The 20,030-nt window shown below is 50.3% G+C and overlaps 1 protein-coding gene across 2 annotated transcripts; it reads left to right on the top strand.

The window, feature by feature from the left end:
- Nucleotides 1–8,888: 8,888 nt before the first annotated feature.
- LOC147647281 (serine/threonine-protein kinase pim-1-like) lies at nt 8,889–13,155 on the top strand. Of its 2 annotated transcripts, XR_015281619.1 has the most exons (8): nt 8,922–9,687; nt 9,810–9,860; nt 10,065–10,431; nt 10,987–11,163; nt 11,420–11,567; nt 11,799–11,979; nt 12,527–12,654; nt 12,941–13,155. XR_015281619.1 is itself a non-coding variant. In XM_086872257.1 (6 exons), the coding sequence occupies exons 1-5, from the start codon at nt 9,136–9,138 to the stop codon at nt 11,524–11,526; spliced, it is 1,254 nt and encodes a 417-aa protein (XP_086728383.1). In that variant the 5' UTR covers nt 8,889–9,135; the 3' UTR covers nt 11,527–11,567; nt 11,751–11,827. The 2 variants fall into 2 exon arrangements, 1 of the variants encoding a protein (XP_086728383.1); XM_086872257.1 differs by lacking the exons at nt 12,527–12,654; nt 12,941–13,155 and having other exon boundaries at nt 8,889–9,687; nt 11,751–11,827.
- The last annotated feature ends 6,875 nt before the right edge of the window (nt 13,156–20,030 follow it).

The following is a 20,030-nucleotide window of genomic DNA, read 5'->3' as shown; positions in this document are numbered from 1 at the left end:
GCAATGTCAGAGCCACTGTTACCCTACCTGTGACATCATAGCAGTGTGAGCTCCAACGTGCTCCTCTCCATGACAGCACAGCAATGACAGGCCCAGTGTTTCCCTCTCTCAGACACCACAGCAGTGACAGCTCCAATATTCCCGTCTCCATGACACCACAGCAGGGACAGCCAAAAAGTTGCCCTCTCCGTGAAACCAGAGAGGTAACAGCCAAAATTGCCTCCTCTCTGTGAAACCACACCAATGTCAGGCCCAGTGTTTCCTTCTCTCAGACACCACAGCAGTGACAGCTCCAATATTCCCGTCTTCGTGACACCAGGGCAAGGACAGCCAAAAAGTTGCCCTCTCTGTGAAACCAAAGTAGTGACAGCCAAAATTGCCTCCTCTGTGTTGTTAAGAATAATATGTTACAGTTGCTGTTTGTAAACTCCTTACTTACCTTGTACCCCTGTCCCAGGTTTACTTACCTTGTACCCCTGTCGCAAATTGCTGTACCCCATATTTCTTGTTCCTTGTTCAGCCAGGCCCTGCCCCCTCTCCCAAGTTGCTGTACCCTGTGTTTCTTGTTCTGTGTTCAGCCAGGCACTGCCCCCACTGCTCCTAGACTCCCACATGCCAACACTGTATCCCTTTCCCGAGTTGCTGTACCGTCCTGAGGAGGAAGATGACATACTGACTTTTATGCAAACGAGAGAGACCAGAGACTTATGGGATGCACCCAGACTGGAAAAAACCCCAAAACAACGAGCCACGCAAAAGGGAAGGAATAGAACCAGCACCATCTAACAAGGAAGACCCAGAGGAGTCCCCTGACTTCTTTCCAGAGGCCGACATAACCTGGAGGAGACTCGACTGGGATGACAGCCTAGACTACGAGCCCTGAAGAACGAGTCTTCCCGGGGACTCCCGTGAGGAAGGAAGGCTCAGCTCTGCCTTAGTGACAGAGCTGCACGGATCCTCCTCTTCTGCGGTGTGCAGTGGGAGCAGTGGCGGTGTGTGCGACCCCTCGGGCCCCCACCCCAGAGCTGTGCTGCTTAATAAATGCCTTTTTAAAAGGAGCTGGTCTCCTGGCCCGTTTATCACAGCTTGGGGGCTCGTCCGGGATAGCCGTGCCCGGAAGAGGACCAGGGACGGGACAGCCGCCCACCCTATTGGGCCTCCAGGGGACACCTGGCTATACTGGACCCAGAAGAACAGCCTGGGATCGACATCGGAGAAGATTGCCAGATTGGGTAAGCCACCGATGGCGGGAGTAGGAGGCGAGTGAGTGGATGTGTGAGTGAGACGGGGGCTGGCAGCTCAGACCCCCGGGGCGAGTGCGGACTGCCCAGTACCGCGGTTCCGGACTCCCGCGAGGGGGCCGGCCGGGAACGGCAGGAAGCGAAAGAGGCGCACTTGGGCCCAGAGAAATGAGTGAGGCGTCTCCTGGGGATAAAAGCTCCCCCTCTGAGTGCGCAAAGGGGTACCTAAGAGAGTGAGTGGCGCACATAGGGGTAGGCCCCTCTACTGAAAAGGGCTAAATGGCCTAGGCTTCTCCGGGCGTGTGGAAGGCCTAGGTGAGTGAGAGTCACACGCAGGCAATCTAGGTAACTCCCGGGGTGGTGTGTGGGGGTGCCTAGGTTAGGTGTGAGTGAACACACCCCCCCGCTTGGGTATTCAAGACGACCTGACCGGGGAATTGGAATTGGGGGTCCCCAGGCCCTACCGGCACCAGGTGGTCAGCGAAGGGCCCTCGCTTCCCAGGGTCTGTGACACAGGACGTGCTGAAAGGCTCTAGTTGTCGCGGCTCAGTCTCGGCTCAGGGGGTTCCTGAGAAGGGAGGTCGTCAACCTGCTGCCGGAGAGCACAGGGGCAGGTAGTCTGCGCGGGCGGGCGAGGCAGCTAGAGTAATACACTCACGCATCCCTTAGCTGAAGCCATTCCCTGGTGGGCGGAGTGGCTAGGAGGCAAGGGGGAATTCTCCCACCACTCACTTACACTCAGCCCTCGCGCAGAAGCTATTCTCACTGGGGAAGGGGGATAGTCAGGGAGCGGAGGGGCAGGGGGTTCCGGGGTGAGCCCTGCTGACCAAATCTTGTGGACGGCACTGAGACAGGGACGGGGGAAGGTCCCAGGAGCTTCTAGTGCTAGGGTCCCCTCAACGTCGACCCAGGAGTGCTCATAGTCTTCGCTGGCAAGGGGGTCAGGGAGGCGAGGCGCAAGGGGAACGTGATTGGGGTGTAGGGAGGGGCAAGCGGAACCTGCAAGCCCCGCTGGGACCTAACCCCCGGGGCAAGCAGAGACTGCAAGCCCCAGAAAATTCAAAGTGTGAGTGGAAGGCCGGCTGAGTGTAAGAAAGGGTGTGGATTCCTGTGTGAGAAGATTGAGTGTATTCCCTAGTGTGAAAGGAGAGAGTGAGTTCCTAGAGTGTAAGTGGATTTTTTGTTGAGGTTTGAAAAGTCAGCTGTCCGTCATTAGAAATTTTTAGTTTGAGTAGGAGCACCTTTATAAAGTTTAATTTAAGTAAGGGCCAGTTTTAAGGTTGCGTTGCCTGTCAGTTCCAGTTTTGTTCGGGTAGAGGCACCGTAAGTTGTTTTTTTTTAAGTGAAGGCCCGGAGATAGGAGGAGCAATGAGACAATGTTTAAGTAAGAGAGTAGGTCCCAAGGGGAATGAAGAGGCCACCAGAACCATTCCCCCGATAGCCCACTAGGGCAAATATTAAATTGCTGGGATGCACAAGAGGCCACCAAGGGCCTAGACCGGATCAAGATGATCCATTACTGTATAGAGGTCTGGCCCAAACTAGAGATGCAAGGACAGTGGCCTTGGTATGGTACTAAAGATCCTTGGATGTGCTCCCAACTGTACCAGCATCTGAAAACCAGAAGAGGAACTGAGCCCAGAGAGAGTATCAGGCATTCTAGCCATACCTGCACCAAAAACAAAGAGGGACATAAGAAAACTCTTAAGCCTTTATAGATACTGCAAACTATGTATGGAACAATATACCCAGAGCATCAAGTTTCTTTATGAAAAGCTAGTCGATTGTGAACCCATAAGGTAGACAGCTGAAGATGAAGCGCAATTAAATCAGCTGAAGGTTAAGCTGTCCTCAGCACCAGTTTTAAGCCTGCCTGACTTAAAGAAAGAATTTGATTTGTTTGTCAACTCTGAAGAAGGGACTGCATATGAGATTCTGACCCAGGAATGGGGAGGATGTCGTAAGCCCATAGCCTATCTATCCAAACTGCTGGACCTGGTAGCTCGTGGGTGGCCCACCTGCATGCAATCAATAGCTGCTGCTGCCATTCTAATAGAAGAGGCCCAAAAGCTAACCCTACAGGGTAAGATCAGAGTCCACACGCCACATGATTTAAAAACAATCCTGAGCCGAAAGGCTCAGCAGTGGCTGACAGATGCCAGGATATTAAAATATGAAGTCATCCTAATGGATACGAGCAATTTGGAGCTAGTAACCTCCAAGGGCCTGAACCTGGCACAATTTTTGTCAGGGGAGCCTCTGCCTGAATTAGAACATGACTGCTTAGAATTGGTAAATCTCCAAACCAAAGTGAGGGAGGATCTGGGAGATGTACCCCTGCCCTATGGGAAGGTACTATTTACTGATGGTTCCTCCAGGGTGGTGGAGGGGAAAAGATATTCAGGGTATGCAGTGGTCATAGAGGTAGGGGAAGGAAAACTAGATGTCCTAGAAAAAGGGAGACTACCCCCCAGTTGGTCAGCTCAGTGCTGTGAGGTTCATGCTCTAAAGAGGGGTCTGGACTTGCTAGAGAGAGAAAAAGGAACCATCTATACAGATTCAAAGTATGCCTTTGGGATAGTCCATACCTTTGGTAAGATCTGGGAGGAGAGAGGCTACCTGAACTCCAAAGGGAAGAACCTGGCACATGAAGGGCTGATTAAATCAGTATTAGAGTCCTTGACCAAACCCACAGAGATTGCAGTGGTCCACACGAAGGGGCATCAGAAGGGAGACTCCTTAGAAAGCAGAGGGAACTGACTTGCTGACCAAGCAGCTAAAGAAGTGGCCTTAGATCCAAAGGAATCAGTAAAAGTTTTTAAACTGGATGAGGTAATAACTGAAGAGGACGGAAAGAAGGAACCAATATTTACCAAGAAAGAGTGGGAAGTAATAAAAAAAAAATTAGAACTGTCTCAAGGAGAACAAGGGGAATAGTTAACCTCAGATGGGCAAAAGTTTCTGAACAAGGCCTTAGCCCGGAAAATATTAAATGAGATACATGAACTGACTCATTGGAGAACCCAAGGGTTGTGTGATCATTTTCTGAGAGAAAACCTATACTTGGGAGCAACAACTAGCAAAGGCCACCTGGTTAGTCAACACCAGAGGTTCCACCAACCGAGCAGGTCCTGCCCAGTCTGAGTCTTTACATGTAGTAGACGGAGACAAAGTCCCAGTAGTACATGTCAGAGGTCTGCTAGGGAAGACAGTTTGGGTCAATTCTACCTTGGGCACACACAAACCCATTCGAGGGGTTGTCTTTGCTCAAGGACCAGGTTGTACATGGTGGATAATGCAGAGAGATGGAACAACACGATGTGTACCTCAGGGAGACCTGATCATTGGGTAAAAGGTTACTGCCATTGTCTGTACCTTAAACCACGCAGACATGAAACAGAAGGAAATGTGTAAGTGTTGAAGGTATGAGCAGGTGAAAGATGGTGTTTTGAGTGAGTAAAATGAGAGAGTGGAGAATCCTGCAGCTCTCCAGCATGGGGGGGTCTGGATTCAGTAGCTTGTTGTGGGGCTTGACACAGGGGCATGATGGATATACTGCTTGTATTTTTTGAGTAGAACAGAGGGGGTGGAAAGTCCTGGGTTGATTATGATGTTAAATTGTATCCCCATTCGTCCACCTAACTCAGACACAGGTTCTGTATTCTTAAAATTCCATCTGAGAGTAAAAGTGAGTGGAAAAGAAGCACCAAGTCTGTTATCAGACTGTATTTGCTCCCCCCCGCATCGGGAGTTTTGACTACAGCACAGACAGACAACAAGACACAAATCGCCTTGGCTTTCCAGCTAGCCGGAGCAGAGAGGTCTTCCTGGACTGTTTTCTTTCCCTTTTTCTGAAACAAATCGAACTTGCTCTGGACTGGGGACTCGGGGGAGCACCGGGAGCTTGCACCCGTGGACTACCGGGAGCCCAGCCTGGGCAGCGGCATTTTCCAGCGCCAGAGGGACTGATAACAGAGCGAACACCCCCAGGAAAGAGACCCTCTGAAGTTTGTCATCTCTTCTGAAGGGCGAGAGGTTTTGTAATTTGGTATCATTCATTTTTGTGCTGGGTAGTGCTGTGCCTGTGAAATGAACGGGTTTTTTCCACTTCTCTCAGAGAAATCTCTTCCCGAACCGGTTGGGGGGTGGGGGGGAAAAGAGCCACGTGGGTTTGCTTCCCGGGGGGAGCCCCCCCCGGAGGTTTTCTCCCGAATTTGCCCTAAACCAGGATAAAGAGGCAGCCAGAAATAGACTGAGAGAGAAAGAATATAAACAAAGACTGCAGAACTCTGCTGAGTGAGTTAGTTTAAGAGATAGTGTTCTTAAAGTTCTTGTGGTTGTTGCTGTTAAATATTTTGATGTTAGCAAAGTTGGTTGAATGAAAACCCCCCCCATTAACTTCTCCTACAGGACATTCTCCAAAAAGGCAACTAAATTAAAGAAGAAGGTGGGAGAAGAAGGACCATACCATCTCTCCTGATCCCCATCTCTCCTGATCCTCCAAAAAAAAACCTAAGAGGCAAGACCGGGTGAGGCTAACAGGGAAGATGAGCCATGAAGCTCCCTAAAACAAAACTAGCTCATACTGGACTCTTAGGTGGACTGATGTTGGTCCAGCTGGTGAGCCTTGGGATGGGGGACAGTGGAGAAGCACGTTTCCCCTATATGATGGAGAGGATCTAGGATCACTGATGAGGGTCCACACAAACATCAATCCCACCTGTTTTGATCACACCAAATTGGAAACCTGTCAGGAGGAAGGAAAGACATATTGGATTACTAGAAATACTGCCTCATTTAGGCAACGTCTGCTTGGAGAATGCCCTGTAGGAGAATCCTGGCTCTGCTTTGAACAGGAGGGACTGAATGATGTAATAAAGGAAAAACAATTGAGGATAAAGAAAGGTGATCTGGATGAAACATGAGGTAAGAACCTATTCATTGACCTGATGGAGAGAATCAGCAGAGAGTTAAACTTAACCAATTGTTGGGTATGTGGGAACACCCAGATGTCAGATATTTGGCCCTGGGAAGGGATCAGCTTGGCACCTTTAGACATTCTAAGGTGGAAAATAACTGAGCAGAAACCCCAGACAGGGAACAGGGGACGAGAACAATGGGATCTGAAAACAAGAGTGATTGGGGAAGAATGCATTAAAAGGACAGGAAAAAGATACAAAACCCCTGTGGGAAAAATGGCCTGCAAAAGATACCTGACGGTGAAAGACTCAGGTAGCAGGTGGATCCCCCAAGAACCAAACAGGTATTGGGCCACTGGGAGAAAGGAAAGGGGGTGTATTTATCATGAGGGGTACAAACTGCATGAGTGTGCAGAAAAAGGAATAAACCCTTTTTGGGGGTTAAGAGAACTCTCAAAATACTGGGAACATCCTACAGACACACAGGACACTTTCTGGAAGGCCCCTGAGTATTTATTTTGGATTTGTGGGAGCACTGCCTATACCCACCTCCCAGGGGACTGGGCAGGAAGCTGCACAATAGGGATAATAAAGCCTGCTTTTTTCCTCCTACCTAAGAAATCAGGGTCATACTTGGGAGTCCCCTTGTATGATAACTTAAAAAAAAGGCAGTCGAAAGAGGAGGCATGTAATAAACCTAGGAAGCAATCAGAAATGGAAGGGGAAGATCTGGACCCCTGAAGAAATAATTAAGACATATGGACCGGCCACGTGGGCCCAGGATGGATCCTGGGGGTATCGTACCCCAGTCTATATGTTAAATTGAATCATCCATCTCCAGGCAGTATTAGAAGTGGTGTCAAACAGAACTGCCCTTGCTTTAGACCACATCAGCACACAATTGGCACAAACCAGGGCTGTAGTCTATCAGATTCGGCTGGCGGTGGACTACCTATTGGCAGATGAAGGAGGCATTTGTGGAAAGTTTAATTCCTCTGAATGTTGCCTGGAGATAGATGATAAGAGTGAGGTAATCAAAAACATCTCAAAAGAAATACGAAAGGTGGCTTATGTGGGCACCCAGGAATGGACTCCTCTGGTGAACTCAGACTGGTGGAATGACCTTTGGTCCTTCAAGGGAGAGTGGTGAAAAAAAGTAGTCTTTATTGCTGTCTGTGCATTTGCAAGTTTCTTGTTCCTACCCTGTTTACTCCCCTGTCTAATCAAGACAGTGACTACCACAGTACAATCAAGCATCCAGATCCCTGAAATAAAAGATAAGAAGCAGGCCAGGATCATGTTAATGGAAACTCAAAGTCAGGATCGAGAGCACAAAACTGCCAGGGAAATATATGAGCAATATCGAGAATTAAGAGATAAATATTCCCAAGAGCCAGAAGTTAATGGTTGATGCGGGCTAGAGCCCGATCAAAATATAAGAGGGGGGATATTGTTAAGAATAATATGTTACAGTTGCTGTTTGTAAACTCCTTACTTACCTTGTACCCCTGTCCCAGGTTTACTTACCTTGTACCCCTGTCGCAAATTGCTGTACCCCATATTTCTTGTTCCTTGTTCAGCCAGGCCCTGCCCCCTCTCCCAAGTTGCTGAACCCTGTGTTTCTTGTTTGTGTTCAGCCAGGCACTGCCCCCACTGCTCCTAGACTCCCACATGCCAACACTGTACCCCTGCCCCAAGCTGCTGTACCGTCCTGAGGAGGAAGATGACATAAGGACTTTTATGCAAACAAGAGAGACCAGAGACTTATGGGATGCACCCAGACTGGAAAAAACCCCGAAACAACGAGCCACGCAAAAGGGAAGGAATAGAACCAGCACCATCTAACAAGGAAGACCCAGAGGAGTCCCCTGACTTCTTTCCAGAGGCCGACGTAACCTCGAGGAGACTCGACTGGGATGACAGCCTAGACTATGAACCCTAAAGAATGAGTCTTCCCTGGGACTCCCATGAGGAAGGAAGGCCCAGCTCTGCCCTAGTGACAAAGCAGCACGGATCCTCCTCTTCTGCGGTGTCCAGTGGGAGCAGTGGTGGTGTGCGCGACCCCTCGGGCCCCCACCCCAGAGCTGTGCTGCTTAATAAAGGCCTTTTTAAAAGGAGCTGTTCTCCTAGCCCATTCATAAGAAAGCCAAGAGAAGCTGCAGCTGGGGGCACATCTTGAGACAGGAGCTGCACCTTGTTCTCCAGGACAGGTTTTTAGAAAGAAAAGACAGGATTGTAAAGATTCTGGGAAAACTGAAACAGCTTTTTTTAAGAAATGAAAATAAAATCAAAAGAAATGACCAATATGTTTTTCTCTATTTATTTTTATGTTTCCCTTTTCCATCTTGCACTAGTTCTCCATCCCATTCATTCCAAATGGATCTCACCTCTAAGATCTGAGACTTGGCAAGTTTTAGACACTGCAAAATACCATGAGCTACACCAAGTTTGCCTTCCCCTGTTTTTCTTGGAGAGCAATGCTGGAGACACAAGTGCAGTGCTTGGGTCAGGTACAAATTCTGCATTCAGGGAATGTGCTCAGACAGTGTCTGACGCTCAGCAGGGACAAGGCACAGCAGCAGCCAAGGGCATTGCTGTGCCCCTGTGCAGGAATCAAGACTCTGGCTCTTGGCTCAACACGGCAAAGTTCCCGTGTTTGGCCAGGCTCAGGAGCTGCCCGGGGAGCGCGGGGCTCGGCGCGGGGCCGAGCGGGCAACGGACAAACGGCCCCGGGGACAAACGGCCCCGGTGCTTCAGTTGCAGCGGCAGCAGCGGCAGCAGCAGCAGCAGCGGCAGCAGCAGTAGCGGCAACAAGACAGAAAGCAGCGAAAGAAGCCACGTTATCCACGCCCTCTATCTTCTCCTCTCCCTCTCCCACTGTTCCACCCTCTCGCGGTCCCTCACCCATTCCCGATCTCCTTTTCCCTGTGTCCCCCTCCTCTCCCAGTTTCCCTCTCCCCTTGCCCGCCCGGGACATGCCCCCGGCCCGCCCCTGGCCCCGGCCCCGGCCCCGGCGCCGGCCCCGGGCGTCCCGCCTCGCTCTCGCCTCCGCCCGGCTCTGGCCGAGCTGGCGCTGGCGCTTCTGGGCGGGCCTCAGTGCCTGGGGCTGGGGCGGTATCGCCGCCCTTTGGCTCCGCCTGCTCCGAGCCCTGCCCCGGCCCTGGCCCTGGTCCCGGCCCTTGCCCCGGCTCCTCCCGGGGCCCGCGGAGGACACAGGCGGTGCAGCCGTTGCCGCCGCCTCCGCTGCGGCTTCCCCGGCCCGAGCTCCGCCGCTCGGCAGCGCGGCCGCTGGCCCCGAGCCGCCGCTGTCGCGTTCCAAGGAGCGGACGCCTGCGGATGCTCGGCCCGGAGAGGTCGGGGAGCGCTCGGGGGCCGTTCCTGGCCCCGGGCCGAGCGCTGACGGCCGCGTCTCGCCCCCAGGGAATGCGCACAAGGGCCCGAAGGAGCGGTACCGAGTGGGTTCGTTGCTGGGGCGCGGCGGATTCGGCAGCGTCTTCGCAGCCACGAGGCTCTCGGACGGTGCCCCGGTGAGCAGCGGGGCCGGCGGCGGGCGGAGGAAGAAGAGGAGGAGGAGGAGGGGGCGGAGGAGAAGGCGGGGGCGCTGCGGGGTGGGCATCAAGCTCAACTTTCTGCTGCCCCTTGCTCGCAGGTGGCCATGAAATGCGTGCCGCGGGATCGCATCCGGCACTGGGGCGAGCTGGTGAGTGAGCGGGGCCAGCGGCAGAAGCCGGGGCGTGCCGGGCGGGGATGAGCCGGGGCCCGGCAGGGTGGGAGCCACCAGGACACCTGGAGGGAGAGCGGGCGTGGGGCCAGCTGAGGGCACAGAGCATCCCGGGCTGGCTGAGGGCTCCCCGAGCCCTGGCACGGGCTCAGCCCCACTGACGGCACCGTGCTCCTCCCGCAGCCCGACGGCACCAGCGCACCACTGGAGATAGTGCTGCTGGACAAGGTGTCCACAGGCTTCTCCGGTGTGGTGCACCTCCTGGAGTGGTTTGAGCTCCCAAACAACATCGTGATGGTGCTGGAGCGCCCAGAGCGGTGTCAGGACCTTCGGCATTTCATTCGAGCACGGAGGTTCCTGTCAGAGGAAGAGGCGCGGGAGCTTTTCCGGCAGGTGCTGGAGGCCGTGCGGCACTGCACCAGCTGCGGGGTCCTGCACAGAGACATCAAACCAGAGAACATCCTGGTTGACCTGGACACCGGGCAGGCAAAATTGATTGACTTCGGCTGTGGCACCTACCTGCAGGACACAGCCTACACTCAATTTGCAGGTGAGCCCACCCAGGAGTAGGCTCCCGGTCCCGGCATCTCCTGGCCCAACATCTCCTGGCCCAACATCTCAGTGCCCAACCAGGGTGTGGCAGCAGGGATTCTCCCAGGATTGGGGCAGGGGCTGGGGCAGCCAGCCTGACAAAATCCCCTGTGGGTGGGGGTAGCAGAGAGGGAGAGCCAGGACCTGTGCACCAGCTGGTTTGGTGTGCAGGTGAGAATGGGCTTGGACTGCTGTGCTTCCCTGCTTTGCCTTGGTTCATAATATTTTTTGGGCAATGCCAGCAGGGAGGATTTGGGTATGGTTTTTCCCCAGCACTGTGAGCGGGTTTTTCCTTTGTGTGCCATGGTCGGGCCTTGCCAGGGTTTCTGCTGCCATCTTCCAGCACCAGTGCCTTCTTTTCCAACCCTGGGTTTGTACACAAGTGCCAGGTGCTGGCGAGAGGGCAGCAGGTCACCCCGTGTGCCACTGGGGCAGCCCCACATGCCCAGGGATGCTGGGCTCAGGCTCTGGGAGCAGCAGCATCCCCCTGATGAGCTCCATCCGTATTCCATAGGAACACGATCATACAGACCCCCGGAATGGACCAACTTCAGGTGGTACTATGGCGAGGCAGCAACCGTCTGGACCCTGGGCATCCTGCTGCATGAGATGGTCTGCGGGAAGCACCCTTTCAGGAGGGGCTGGAACATCAGCTGGGCCCAGCTCCCGCTGCCACAACGGCTCTCCCAAGGTGGATTCTCATCTCTGGGCACGGGGGGAACACCAGTGTTGGGAGACAGCAGCGGGCTCGTGAGCATCCCGCTCTGGCAGCTGCTGAGGAGGTGGCACATGTCCTGCTCTCCTGCTCTCCTCCAAAACAGAGAATTGATGGGAAAGTTTAGGCCCAGCTCTGGGCACATCCAGCGTGGCCTGGGCACGGGTATAGTGAGGCAAAGCAGACAGGAGCCTTCTCCAACTGACCAGTGGTTTGTGGTTTCTCTCCCCAGATTGCCAAGTTCTGATCAGGCGGTGTTTATCCCTGCACTACTTGGACAGGCCCTCATTAGAAGACCTGTTCTGTGATCCCTGGATGCAGGATATTCATCAGCCATAGAAGAAGGGAGAGAGCCACGGGCACAGTGATGCAGGGACCTGGTAAGTTACAGCTCCACACATACCCTGGCAATCAGAAGCAAAGAAACGCAGACTTCTTTGTCCTGCCTGTGTCACTGCACAGGGCTCATCGAGTGAGAACACGCAGCCCTTGTGCTGGAGCTGAGCTGCTCTGCCCAGCACTGGTGGCCGCCATCTGAGCTGGTTTTGCTTGTCCTGGTTCAGTGACAGCCGGGCCCTGGGCAGAACCCTGACAGCCTGGTGTCACCCCAGGGAAGAAGGAGCCCCTGGAGAAGCTGCACCAGGTGGGGCTGCTGCTGCTGCTGCTGCTGGGGACATGGAGGACAACAGCAAGGATGACAACCTCTTCCTCCACCTGGCCAGCGGCAGCTGGCGATGATGGACTTTGATTCTGGCACCTTCTTGAAAGCCAGGCTCCACAGAGAATTTTCAAGTAAGTCCAGACCCAGGGGGATGCTCCCAGATTTGTGCATTGGCTGGGAACCAAAGGTTTCCCCTTTGCTGGGGTGGATGCAACTGATTCTTCAGTGGCTGCCCAGCTGGTTTTTGGCAGGGCTGGGGGTGTGGGCTGGGGTGGTTACGAAATGGGAGTGGGCTCCTGGTCCTGCCAACAGCCCCCAGCACCCACCGTGCCCCAGGCTGGGGCTGGGGCAGCCAGCCCAACACAAACAAACCCCCATGGCAGGAGCACAGGTGGGACTCCAGAACCTGAGCACGGCTGCTTTGCTGTGCAGGCAAGGAAGGGCTTGGGCTGCTCCACTCCCCTGCTTTGCTTTGGGATCACCGTGATTTTGGGGGACAGTGCAGGGGGGAAGGGAGAAAGCATGGGCTTCCCTCACCCGTGGGTGGGTTTTTCCCTAGAATGTAGGGGTTGTGCCTTCCTCAAACTCCTGACAGACATAAGATTTTTTACCTTTTTTCTTCTTTCCCCTTTTTGTCTATAACCTATTTTCATTAATTTGTTGTTTGTTTTTCTAAAGGAAGAATTCTAGGTGGGGTCCAGTCTGGATCGGGAAGTGCTTGGTGTGGTGTGGATGGGCCGTGCCCTTGGAGAAGGCTGAGGACATCGTTTGGGACCAGCTTTTCTTCTGGCAGCAGATGGTGTGAGGTGGGTCCTCATCTCCTTGGCATGGGTGGGACAAGAGCTTTTGGGAGATGGCAGCAGGCACAGGAGCATCCCGCTCTGGGCAGCTGCTGAGGGGCTGGATCTGCCGTGGCTGGCTGCAGGCTGGGCACATGTCCTGCCCTCCTGCTCTGCTCCCAAAGGCAGCAGTGATGGGCAGCTTTGGGCTCAGCGCTGAGCACGGCCAGCATGGCCTGGGCACCGTGGCTGGCTGGGACAAGGGGACAGGAGCCTTGAGCTGACGGGCGGTTTCTGGTTTCTCTCCTTGCAGCCGGGCTCTGCGGATGCTGAGGCTGCTCTGGGCTCTGCCAGGGCTCTGCTGGGCTCAGCACCGGGCCGGGATCAGCCAAAGAAGAAACGATGTGACCTGCAGCAAAGACTTGAGCATTTTGGCAATGCAGCTCAAGTCTGCAGAGTGTCCACCTCCAAAGGAAAACATGACACCCCCCCCAAAATTAAACTTGTTCCATAACTTCTGAAATGAAATCAATCTGGGATGACCCCAAATGTCATTCTTCAGCTTTCTCAAGCTGTAGCTCAGCCCTTCTCTGAACAGTTCTCTCCCCCACCTGCCTTTTACTACACAACTGCTCCCTCCTTTCCCCCAGTGAGTTCCCAGCCCATCACAATCTCCATCACACTGCAGCCTTCCTTGATGCCCCTCACCACGAGGAAGGCCAAGCCCCAGGCTCAGGAATTCATCCTGTCACTGGCTGAAGAGCAGCAATGTCTGTCAGTGACAGGGGCCCTTGGATGTCTCTGAATTCATGGACAGAAGGGTCTGTCAGTGCCAGGGGCTCTTGGATGTCTCTGTATCCATGGACAGAAGATCTGTCCTTACAAAGGTTTCCATAATATCTTTGTACCCATGAGTATGGAATGAACACAGAGGGTGAAAGTGTCAGTCACGTTGTTTGCACACTCCTTCCTTTCCATACAAGACACATCCATGCACACCCCCATGTATAGCTATATTAAAAGGATAGGGATGGATAGAGATTTCCCACAGAGCTCTAACTTTGGCATAACTCACCTTGTAAGCCATGGCCAGGGGATTTTTTTCCCCAGCTCTGTGTGAGTAGGTGTCCAAGAACTGAAGGGAACAGCATTTAGAAACAGTTTCAGGATTTCTAGGCAGTAAAGGGAGCTGACAACCATCCACATAACTCACCATATTCGTCAGGATGGGCTGCTGGTTCTTTAGGAATATGGCACAATGGAGACACGAGACTTGGGATAATCCCAGCTCTCTGTGGATCTGTGCAAAGGTGGAGCAGCAGAAACACCTTGTGTCTTCTTTGGGGACACAAGGTCCAAGGAGCTGGGCTGGTGGCAGAGCGTGACCTGGGCTGGTGGCAGGTGAAGTCCCATTTCATGACATCCTGGAGTGGCACAGGACAAACCTGCAAGCACCCACAGCCCCACTGAGGAAGTCCTTGGAGTGCTGCACATCACATAGGAAAAGCTGCATTCACTCAGTCCATTGGGATTTATCATTTCCATTTGCAACGCTTTAGGTCCAAGTTTCAAACTGCAAAATTTTGACACTCAAGACACAGTCATGAAGAACATGTATTTCCTATTCCTTTAACTGCAGTGTAAAATATCTTAACATTGGAAAACATCCATCAAATCTGTAAAGGAAGGCAGCTAATGGATCCTTTCCAGTAGCACATGTACAAACTAAGGAACTAAAATCAAAGCTGAGTTCTCTTTTTGAAAGGATCAGTTACTTCTTTCTTACTCCAGAGTTATAGAAGATTTTTCACTACACATTTGCGAGTTATTTTTATCTTTCATATTTTTTTGTGTTTGTTTGTTTGTTTGCTTGTTTGTTTGTTTGTTTGTTTTTCTACAGAAAACATGTCCTGGAAAAGGCATGCCCTTTGCTCCTGGTTCCCGTGTGGAGCAGCTCCCTTCGCGCTGGCTGAGCTGCTCAGGCAGAGCCCGGCAGCTCCCCGCCCTGCAGGGCTGAGGCTTTTCCCCGTTGCTGGGCACAGACTGATGGAGCAGCAGTGCTGAACACGGGCACACGCAGAGGGGCCAGAGCAGCTGCCTTTGTCCACCTGGAGCTCCAAGGCCAAACTCTGAGCAGGCATGGCTGGAAGAGACTCGCAGGCTCTTGTCAGCTCTGTCTGTGGCTAACAAGGCTTGCTGGGGTCCTTTTCCCTTCGGCTGGAGAGGAGCCAGGTCCCAGTCCCTGAGGGGCACCCAGGCTCCTGGCTGGAATTGGTGTGGAAGTCCCTCAGTGTCACATCAGCCTTCACATGGAGCCCCGTGGATCAGCGTATTTCCCCAAGGGGCCGTTGGGGCAAACAGGGAGATTTGGTCTGGCAGCATCTGTAAAACAATATCCCATCCCATGGACTTGTTCTGGCAAAGAACACTTGGCTGCAGGGACATATCCCCATTGTTCCTGCCCAGGTCTCAGGATTCAAACCGTGATGTCTTTGCCCAGAGCTGTTCCTTCAGCTGGCTCAGGAGGGCCATTTGGACCTCTGGACACACATTCTGGCCCAATTATTAGGACTGGTGCATCCAAACATTTTATCTCTACAGTCAGTGCTGACTGGAGGTGGATGACCTTTTTCCACAATCATTTTTAAACTGTAATATCAATATTTGTGCTACCCTGTCATGGGGTTGAATAATCCAATCTTGTTCATTTTTTTTACAGAATTATTTTAATTTCTCCTTGATGATCTGCATCAATTCCTCTTCCCATGACATGAACCCTCCGCAAGGCCAAGCTCCAGTGAGCAGTTACCAAACCAAAGTGTCCAAGAGGAATGTGAATTCCTGTTTCAGTATTGTTAACTCTCATTTGCTTCTGATTTCTCCTAATGAATTCCAGTGCATGAAGGTCCAGCCCTGCAGCCTCTGGGGTGGCCCTGGCAGGGGCCATCACAGCCAGAACAATTTCCCAGGCAGTCCAAGTCTCACTGCCCACGGCTGTGTTTGCAAATTGGGTGCAGCCATGCACACCCAGGGGTTTCCATTTCCCAGTGGGCCCATTGTTAAGGGCATGGAGCACATCTGGGAGATGGGGTCTCCACCAGGACAAGTTCCTATCTCTCCTCATTTTTTCAACTTCTTTTTTAACAGCCCCTTCACCTGTGCAACCAATCCTGCAGCTTGTGGATAGTCTGGTACATGAAAAACCAAGCAGTCTTAATCACTGTGTTTTTCACAGGAACAGACAAAGCATTTCACATCACAGCATCACCAATCCCTATAAAAACAGGCAATTTCATCCCTTCCCCCTTTATTCCATGTATACAATTCACAAAGTTTACCACTGACATTTGGGTCTTGGCCAGTCCTTTTTTGTAGTATTTTTAGTGTTACAGTGAGCAGCCAAAGCTAAGAAATTGGTATTGTCAGCATTATTTAACATTATTAATTTTTAATTATGGATCCTTATATATATTATTGTGTTATATATTCATTATTATTATTGTTGTTGTTGTTGTTATTTCACTTGCAGAAACAAACCTGAGCTCAAGACTAAAACCTTCTTCTGGACCTTCATGTGGGAGCATTCCAAAAACACTTGTTCCTTCTGTTGGTGCTGTTTCCAATGTGCCATTAACAAAATCCATCCTCATCTTCTCAAACCCACAAGTTCTTTTCCTTTTTCCACATGCAATTTTTGGATGCATTTTAAGATTGATTTTCTAACATATGGATATTATCTAGTATCAATATCCAACTGAGACAGACAAAGACTCCTTAACTGGTTTAGGGTTAAAAAGTGTATGTTTATTAGCAGTGCTGGGTCGATGTGTCGGGTCACCCCTTAATACACAAGGCCCCAAATACAGGTGAATACAGGCTTTTTATTTACAGAAGTACTGAATACAAATACATATTCATAACCCAGTTACCACCCACTTTTTGCTTCCTATGCCACTTAGGAAAAAAGCAATTAAGCATGCATAGTTTGATCTTTGAAATGGGTCACTGGTCTTTTTATGGGGAGGGGTCACAGAAGGGAGGAAGGGATATGGCTCTTCCTCCTTCTGACCTTTCTACCTTTTCAAAGCAAAGTGACAAATGGACCCTTGGCTGGGCTCCTAGATTCGTATCTTCAATGAGTTTCTGATGTGCAACTGTCTTCTGCTCTTGAAGTTCTTTACCAGATACTGTTTCTCATTAGAAGCCCAGGTGAACAAGCATAAAGCTTACAAAAAATTAGTTATTAGCTAATGATTAAGCTCTAATTTAAGCAGAGCCTCTCTACCTTTAATTTTAGCAAGGCCCATCTATTTATTTTAATTAGATTTAGCAAGGCTTCTTTTTCAATAAGGCCTCAGCTTCTTTAAAATCTTAAATTCTTCAAAGTTTGTGTCTGACCACGCCCCTCTGCTTTTTGTGTGTTTTGTTGTAAGAAGCCAGAACTTTGTGGTTTCAGTCCTGGAGCCAATTCTGCAGCTCCTACCTTGTGGGGAACCCCCCAGCAGTCTGTGGTCTGTTGTGGAGAGCTGGAATTGGCAGGTTCTAATCCTGAGGCTGATTCTGCAGCTGCTGCTGCCTTGTGGGGCTGGTGTTGTCCCTGTGCAGGCCTAGGTATTTCTCATGCAGCTTTCTCTTTGGAGGCTACAGGAAAACTTTAGGGGAAAGTATTTGATTATCTTTCCTTGGTTAATTTGTTCGTCACCTCCCTACACCTAAGATGGACTTGATGTGAAAAACTGGGACAGGGAGTAATTGGTTACTAGAAAAAAAAATGTGATTGGCTTTAGGCAGTGGCATTGCTTGCCACTGAACTGGATCATGTTTGAAGGGAAAATGACTGGAGCAAAAGGAGGGAAAATGGTACAACAACAATTGGCATGGACAGTCCTCCCACAGGGATATACAGAGTCCCTGGTTTTGTTTGGGCAAGCTTTGCAGAAAATATTGGGAGAGTTTACTCCAGCCTCAGGAGTTAGGTTGTTGCAGGATGTGGATGATTTGCTTTGTCAGGGGAACAGGAGAAGGTGGTTGAAGAGGCTACTGTAAAGCTACTTAATTTTCTTGCTAAAAAACAACTTAGAGTGTCTGAAAAGAAGGCCAGTTCGTAGAAAAAGAAAAAGGTCAAATCTTGAGCTCACATTCTAACTGGAGAGTTATGGTGTATTGATTCAGAAATAATACATTTATATTATTAATTTATAAAATTATTATTAATTTATAAAATTAATTTATTCAGAAAGAATACAGGGGATTTTATAAGTACCATTACCCCAGACAAAAATGAGTTATGGCACTTTTTAGGATTGGTAAGGTACTGCAGAGTATGGATTGAAGATTTTTCTGTTGTGGCCAGACCTTTATATGACGTTTTAAGCCAAGACAATCCTAATGTCATGGTATAGACACCAGAAGGAAAGCAAAGCTTTAAAAAATTAAAAGAGAAAATGGTTAATGCCCTAGTCTTAGCTCTTCCAGTCTCAGAAAAGGAATTTAAACTCTATGTGGATGTTCAACAGGGTCATGCTAAAGGAATTTTGGTGCAAGAGCTTGGGGGAACACGGAGGCCTGCTGCCTGTTTTTCTAAAATGTTAGAGCCAGTGGCCAGAGGCTGGCCCCATTGTCTGCAGAACTGTGCAGCCACAGCTCTGATGGTGGCTGAGGCCCGAAAGCTGACAAGGGGAAGGTATCCGATTGTTGAAGTTTCACATCAGATTAAAGCTTTGTTGACTGAGAGAGCCTCTGAGTGGATGACCAGTGCTAGGTTATTACAGTATGAATTTTGCTTAATGGAGCAAGAGGATGCAGAATTTAAAAGTGGGGAAAATGGTTTACAAGAGATGGTAAACAGTGGATACGTAAAGCTCTGTCCTTACAGTTGCTAAAACAACTTGATGAAAGAAGTCATTGAGGCTCCCAGGGACTGGGAAGAACCTTCCTAAAAATATATGCTGCTCTGGGTCTTTTTTCACTCTGGCAAAGCGGGCTATTGAGGGTTGTTTGATTTGTGCTAGAACCAATAACAGAGTTACAAAGAAACTTGCCAGGGGAGGGAGGCCTTGGGCTGTATGTCCCTTGCAGAGATGCCAGGTAGATTTTAGCGAAATGCCTCAAGTGGCAAGATTTAAATTTCTCTGCTGATAGTGATAGTAAAAGATTTTAAAATCATAGCAATTCAGGGATATAGAAAGAAAGTTAGGCTTGGCAAACCCTGGGAAAAGTAGGCCCTGGGAAATGTTAGGCCTTGTGCTTGCTAAAGATCATGTGAAACTGCACCTGTGTAACCAGTATATGATAAATGATACAATTGTTAGATGTGATTAGATAGAATTATTGTTAGAGAACATGAGAAACAATGTTAGGGGCTTGAGAGGGGATCATGAGAAATCCATGCTTGGGTAAAAACAGTACATACAATAGAACAATGTAAGTTTAATAATTAATATGTAAGTTATATAACAATAGAGTATAAAAACATGTTCAGCTCAAAACCAAGGCAGGTCAGATTTGGATATGTGTACTCCTGACCCCCAGAGCTCTTAATAAAGCACCTTCATATAATCAATCCATGATTAGGTGTGTTCCTGAATGCTAACAATAGTATATCAGTTGACAGGTTGGCCAGAAGCATTTCCATCCCTTTCAGCAACTGCAGAGTCAGATATTAAAGTATTTTTGGAACTAATAATTCCAAGATATGGGATTATGGAAGCAATAGACTCAGACAGGGGAACTTATTTTACAGAAAACATTCTCAAAGGAGTTATGACAGCTTTGAGGGTCCAATGGAACCTCCATACCCCCTGGCACCCCCAGAGTTCAGGCCAGATTGAAAGGATAAATGGAGAAATAAAGAAACACCTTCTGAAGCTAGTAATAAAAACTAAGATGCCGTCAGTCCAGCTCTTGCCACTGGCTTTAGCAAAAATAAGGGCCAGACCCAGGGAGGATACTCAATTATCCCCCTTTGAATTGATGTTTAGAATTCCTTATCCTTGTAATTCTCAGCCTTGTGAGCAGGTAGAGATAAGTGATATATATTGGAAACTGTTTGTAGCCCGGATACTATCTCTTGTGAAATCTCTTTGACAAGAAGCTCAGCTAGCACAGACCCTGCCTTTAGACTTTGGTGTTCACAACATCCAGCCAGGAGATTGAATCCTAGTGAAGGAGTAGAAAGAAGCACCAGCAGCAGCAAAGCAGCACAGACCTGTGCAAGTGTTGCTGAGGACAGAAACAGCCGTCAGGAGAGCTGAACACGGGCAGACCCATCACACTCGAGTCAAGGTCTCTTAGGCCCCAGAAATTCAGATACCTCAGCTAGAGGAGAAGCACAGGAGGCCGCCACTGATGCTCCACAAAAGTGGACTAGAGCAGTAGCCAGGACATCAACATCAGGGGAAGCC

The sequence above is a fragment of the Cyanistes caeruleus genome, unplaced genomic scaffold, assembly GCF_971803275.1.
Source record: "Cyanistes caeruleus unplaced genomic scaffold, bCyaCae1.hap1.1 HAP1_SCAFFOLD_11, whole genome shotgun sequence".
Classification (NCBI taxonomy): domain Eukaryota; kingdom Metazoa; phylum Chordata; class Aves; order Passeriformes; family Paridae; genus Cyanistes; species Cyanistes caeruleus.
This window is presented reverse-complemented; position numbering and strand designations above follow the sequence as displayed.

What these genes read in the sequence shown, in the direction of transcription:
- LOC147647281 (XM_086872257.1), top strand. Translation starts at nt 9,136, where the DNA reads ATGCCCCCGGCCCGCCCCTGGCCCCGGCCCCGGCCCCGGCGCCGGCCC. An exon ending in GGCTCTCGGACGGTGCCCCG is followed by an intron (nt 9,688 to 9,809) that starts GTGAGCAGCGGG and finishes CCTTGCTCGCAG; the next exon opens with GTGGCCATGAAATGCGTGCC. An exon ending in AGCCTACACTCAATTTGCAG is followed by an intron (nt 10,432 to 10,986) that starts GTGAGCCCACCC and finishes CGTATTCCATAG; the next exon opens with GAACACGATCATACAGACCC.